The sequence below is a fragment of the Columba livia genome, chromosome 8 (assembly GCF_036013475.1).
Source record: "Columba livia isolate bColLiv1 breed racing homer chromosome 8, bColLiv1.pat.W.v2, whole genome shotgun sequence".
Lineage (NCBI taxonomy): Eukaryota > Metazoa > Chordata > Aves > Columbiformes > Columbidae > Columba > Columba livia.
In genome coordinates, this window is record NC_088609.1 from 29,582,665 (window position 1) to 29,588,664 (window position 6,000).

The window sequence follows — 6,000 nt, forward strand, 5'->3', positions numbered from 1 at the left end:
TATTAATCTTTTGATACCACCTTGCGGTCTGACTGTCAGGAATTTAGTATTCCAAAGGTGCAGGAGTTGGGAAGCACTGATTCACTGTACCGTATTGCAAAACAAATGTGCTTGATTCTTTTTCATGTTCCTTACAATTTGAGACCTTTCTAAATTGTTTTTGATTGGTAAAATAGAAGCTTTTAGCCCTCTACATTACTGGCAAGTTTTCATTGATACACAGTAGGTCACTTCAGCGTGTTAAAGAAATATACGATGGCTTTAAATACTAAAGTACCAAGAAACAAAAGTGGTCTGAAGAATGCTCAAAGTGTTTGTGGAAAAGGAGTGTTATTCCTTGCTATATAAGTGCTGATCTGCTGTAGGTAATTTCTAAAAAGAAATCAGTTGATTTCTTTTTCTCTTTTGCTGAATAATCAGCTTTCACTAAGCTTAAAGTTCTTTATGCTAAGAGAAATTGTTAGCTAGATGCAACTTGGCTCTTTGTACTTGCTGCTTTGAATTTTTCAGCAGTACAGATTGTCTTTTCTTCTGAAGCATCATTGTTTGTATCATTTTGGCTACTCCATGTCTAGTCTACATTCCAGAAATATTTTGCATTTATTAATGTTCAGCTTAGACTTTTGCTGATCTAGCACGATATAATAAAACCTTCTCAGAACTAAGTATTGTTTTGGTTTTTTATTTGTTTAGATTAAGAAACGGAGTGAAATTCTGCAAAGTGCAAAAATTTCCTGAGGTACTGTTACTACATGCACTTTAAAGCACTTTTTCTGCATGGTTAGGAATGTGGTAAGACTAATGGGTTGCCTGGAGTAAGTTGTGTTCAAAACGTTACCTGATGAAAGCATATCTTCATATTGGTATTTATTTTAAGAACGTGAACAACACTTAATTATTCACCCTGTAAGACAGTGAACCTCGTACATTAACAGTAAAGTGAAAAGAATGGGATTTTTCTGTGTTCTTACTGTCAGCCTGCAGAACTTGCTTATACTGTAGATCATAGAATTAAATACCACAGACAGACTGGAAATCTTTTCTGTAAGTAATGCTTGTAGCTTTACATTTTAAAAGTAATCCAATCTCACATTTCAAAACATGGGATGATGGTTGGAATAGTCAGGAAGAATCAATGTCCCTTGTGACAAGATTGTGCAATAAGTGCACTGAGGAAGAGAAAAGGTGTGTTGTTCATTGCTGCATCAGTGTTAGTAACTGTTCAGGACTGTTTTTTTTAATACTGTCAGTAAGATAAGTCTTTGATAATTACAAATTCATTTCTAACTCCTTGAGCCACAGTTGATTTTAAAAAATAAATCTGTGGAACACAGAGCTTGTGATAGTTGCCTCAGGCCATAGACAAAAGTGATCCATTTGGGATGGTAAAAGGCAATGATGGCATGCATAGTGTAGTTGTTTAACAGCAAATAATAGCCTGTATAGTCCTTGAGTGAATCTGCCAATCCTTCTTACAGATCTTGTGCATTCATCTCAAAAGATTTAGACATGAACTTATGTTTTCCACAAAAATTGGGACGCACGTGTCCTTCCCCTTGGAAGGCCTTGATCTTCAGCCTTTCCTGGCGAAGGACAGTCCAGCTCAAATAGTGACTTACGACCTCTTGTCTGTCATCTGCCATCATGGAACTGCCAGCAGTAAGTATGAGGTTGATTGTTTTGTGTTTGCAGTTTATATTCACACCAGCACTTCTGTTTAAGGGTGATATCCATATGCTGAAGGGTAAATAGATAAGCATTGGTAATTATAATTTGAAAGATAAGTGCTGTGATTTTTACCTTGAACCATCTTGCTCTTAAAGAGTTGACAGATTCTGAAATTGTATAGCATACCTAAATAAAATTGTAGGTGGAAAAAATTAACATGTCCTGAAATATTAAGTAAAAAACTATATGCACTATTGAAAGTGAATAGTATAAATGTGCAAATAATGTAACATGCCAGCAGATGACCAGCTATCAGCTGTTCTACACAGCTGTTGTGTAGTTTTGATGCTTTGCATGCCTTAGTGTTTCGGAAAGAGTTCACAAACCACCAGGGAGATGGCAGTAGTTTTTTTAAAAGATGTTCTCTTGGGTGATCACTGCCGATTAACCCTGAAACAGGCAGCAACTGCGTAGTGATGAGTAGCTGAATTAACATCTTATATGTCAAGCTTGTTCCTGCCCAAGTGCTTTCAGTATTTATAAGATTTGGAAAACAGCAGGAAGAAAAGTTTGAAGCCAGAAACTTTGTAGATTTTCACAGAAGATACTCACCCCCTCCTGTTCCCCAGACTTGAGGTATCCGTTACTTAGATGAAGTAGTTTCCATTTTTTACTGGATAGTTTTTCATCTTCCGTTTAGTGTTTGCTGAATGATGCTTCTTGTCATCGGTTTAGTAGATATTTGATTATTTTCTTACTGACAGTTGAATATGTATTTAAAAATAGTAATAATTTAAAATATATTATGAATAGTCCCCAAAACACGGTTAAGTATGGTCTTGATATCACGTAGCCATTTACACATCTATGCTAATTTCTGTTATAAAACAGACAAAGATTTGAAAAGAGTGGAAACTGGTTTGGTTAAACTGTTGCGACAGTCTTACACTGATTTGAAGCTCATGGTTTGGGAATACATTAGACAACAGGCTGTTGGAAGAGTTCAAGAAAGCAGTGTCCTACTTTCCACTAGCTAATAGAAATTCAGAAGAAAAAATAGCTGATCCTGAGTTTGAGAGCAATCAATATCCGGGTCCTGTCTACTAATGATTTAATGTTTCTCCCATTTAAGACTTGCTTTTTTTGGACTTGCAGTGCAATACACGAAAAGGAAGTAAAATGGGCAGCTCTGGACACTTTTTAATAACTCTTGTTTCTAACACTCTAGGTGGACATTACATAGCTTATTGTCGCAACAACTTAAATAATTTGTGGTATGAATTTGATGACCAGAGTGTCACAGAAGTGTCAGAAACCACAGTACAAAATGCAGAAGCCTATGTTCTCTTCTACAGGTAAGAAATGAAAGGTACAATCATACTCAAATTAGTCAGGTATGGAAATGACACTTTAAGCACTTGGGCGGCTTTCAGAAATTAGCTGTCCCACGAAAATTATAGTGGAAGAATTTCACCAACCAGAAAAGCCTGTACTGGAGAGAGACTTAAACCTTCAGTTATGTCCTTTACACTTGCTCTGTCACTGCTAAAACACGTATGGAACTTAAAATGAAAATTAAATCTGCATAAATATAGTAAGATTACTAGGAAGAGAACTTCAGGCAAATGTTAGAACTGGCCACCAATTACCTTGTTTTCGATTGGAGAAAGGGAATCCTGCGCACAGGGAGGTTTTACACATAGACTCCAACTATTAGAGCTCTAAAGGGAATTGTGGAAAGTCTTTAGCAGGTGGGATGTGGAACAACAGAGGTTTTACTGTGGTGTAATTTAATTTCAGGGAAATTATAGACTGGTCTTTTCCTGAAAGTTGAAATGAAAGGCAAGAAGTCACGTTATTATTGTCTTCATTCTAAGAAATACTTGAAATCATAAAAGCAACTTAACTCAATTTTCAAATTCTAAATTTCTGGGACTAAGATCAAATTTCCCCTAAAAGTTGACTGTGAAATAGATTGTGTCAGAGTTGCACAAGAAACTAGATGTGTTCTGAGAACGTTTTAACTTTCATTAGGAGCGCACACACCTGCCGCTGTCTGAGCTGAGCCTGTGAGTCTGGCTCAGCAAGTCTTTGAAAAGGAAATGGGGGATGTCACACCATATTGCCAAGAAAGAGCACTGTACCTGATTGTGGGCAAACATGTTAAATAATAGCATTCATAAAATCTTATTTTTAATAAAGAAATATATGTACCCACAAAACACTACCAGACACACAAAATAGATGTTCTTTCAGTGCATTTTAGGAAGCTTAGTGGAGACGGGTATGCATTTTTCAATTACAGCTGGAAAGTGAACTTAGCTACTTGAGTTTCATTTTCAGATTTGTAAGGATTTTGTTAAATAATTTTGACCTGAATTTCTTCAGGTAATGTAGTTTAATTGGGTTCATAGCATGTATTTTTCCTCCTGTTTTAGTCTTGTTTTGCTATACTATAAATAGTCTTGTTGCTACAGCCATTAGGTCTACCTGAAGCTTTTTATCAGCTCTTTGAGCCAACTTTGACTCTGTAAATTAACAGGGGTGGCCCAGCTTTTGTGTGATGCTGAGTGAAGTTTCAGGACAGGGTTTTGAAGGACGGAATGAACGGTTCCAACCTGCTTTTGGAGTAGAGAGGTTGTATCCAATCTAAAACCAGCAGAGCAGAGATATTTCCAGTTGGAACAGCTTCAGTGAGAAAGTAGCGGAATACAAGAAAAGCAGGGATATTACAGGATCTACTTGGAGATAAATAAGGAGCATCTGCCCAAGGAGTACAGTTTGCAAAGCTTTAGCTTAAGAGACACGTAGAGGAACTGGGCAGATGGCAGAGCTTATCTCCTCTCCTGTAATCACCTCTGCTGTCTCTGTTGCCATCTGACTATTTGCTTGCTTGTCTGGGCTGGTAAGTTAAACAGGAGCTGTCAGGGGTCCTTGAGTTGTTGAACTAAGCAGGCAAAAGTTTTCTTGTTAATGTTAAAAGTTTTCTTGATAATGCCTGTGCCACAGTTTGTCAGAACTAAGGACAAGCACGGGTTTGACAGAGCAAGGAGTCTTTGCTGCACTTCACGCTCTGTATGAACTGTCCTGACTCTTGTGACACGTGGTTCTGTAACGTGACAGTCCAGGTTTCTGCCACATATTTATGCTCTGCCTGTGCATAAAAGGTGCAAGGTTTTTCACGTGCTAAGTCAACTACTTCATACTAATAGAACTCTGAAGTATAGACACAGCCCAGGTAATTTACTTGAAATGCGGTTTTCACAAATTAAATTATCTGCACTGTACACAAGGATATATATTTGTTTAACAATGTCTGTTTTGGTAATAGAAAGAGCAGTGAAGAAGCACAGAGAGAGAGACGGAGGATATCAGGCCTACTGAATATGATGGAACCAAGTCTTCTGCAGTTCTATGTTTCCAGACAGTGGTTAAATAAATTCAAGACTTTTGCAGAGCCAGGACCAATTTCAAATAATGACTTTCTCTGTGTGCATGGAGGTGAGACGGTGACTGAGTATCATTTAAAAAGAATTTATCTGTTGACTGGTAGCTATACAGGGATGTACACTTCTTTTAATTAAAGGAATTTGAATATAGTAAGTCCATATTATGACTTCCGTAATTTCTTAAGTAAATTAGAACTATAACATAATTAAATTATTTCTCTCATTTTAGTAGCTGACTAGTTAGAAATGGTACTGTGTGGAGTTCTGTTTTTTTTAATTTGCACATTTTGTTCATAGGCTTTCTTGGTTTTTAAAGAGGAGCAGTTTGGCGTAGCTGCTTGCTTCCTAAACATGTATATTCCCATTTTAAAAAATCCTATCACTTTGCCATCGTCCTTAATACACTGGTCTGTCAATCTAAATCTTTTTCCAGCTACATGCTAGAAGCAACAAGAAGGTTTGAAAGCTGTGGAACAAGAAATTGGTCTGATGCAGAGTATTCAATGCATAGCAGTGTAAAAATAGGGTAGTAATTCTGTATATTTTGTATAGAAGCATAACAATTTCGCTTTGTATGAATTGTTAATAAAATGAGAGAATTACATTAAGCAAAACATATTTTGGGAAATATCCATATTTGAGCGCTAACATTCCAAGAAATCATTACTCTGTGGTGTTCCTATACCTATTTTCTAATAAAAAATACAGCTGTATTAGATTAGCCATTAGAGGTGCTGCCCCTGTTGCTGAACCAAACGTTTCACATGGGAATATTACACCCCTGTAGCAATTTGCAGGGTGGACACATGAGCCCTTGTGGCTGGGGCTTTCCTTCCACAGAGTTACAGCAGATAACTTGTTGTACTAGTGCCTGAACTACTAG

The 6,000-nt window shown here is 37.0% G+C and overlaps 1 protein-coding gene across 3 annotated transcripts in view; it reads left to right on the forward strand.

The window, feature by feature from the left end:
- The window catches only part of USP33 (ubiquitin specific peptidase 33), a 42,784-nt gene that overhangs the window by 25,776 nt on the left and 11,008 nt on the right, over window positions 1-6,000 (forward strand). For all 3 annotated transcript variants that reach the window (XM_065071251.1, XM_065071252.1, XM_065071250.1), the window contains exons 16-19: window positions 694-739; window positions 1,479-1,659; window positions 2,897-3,023; window positions 5,000-5,169. In XM_065071251.1, the coding sequence (XP_064927323.1) occupies window positions 694-739; window positions 1,479-1,659; window positions 2,897-3,023; window positions 5,000-5,169 (524 nt within the window). The remainder of the gene's footprint in view (window positions 1-693; window positions 740-1,478; window positions 1,660-2,896; window positions 3,024-4,999; window positions 5,170-6,000) is intronic.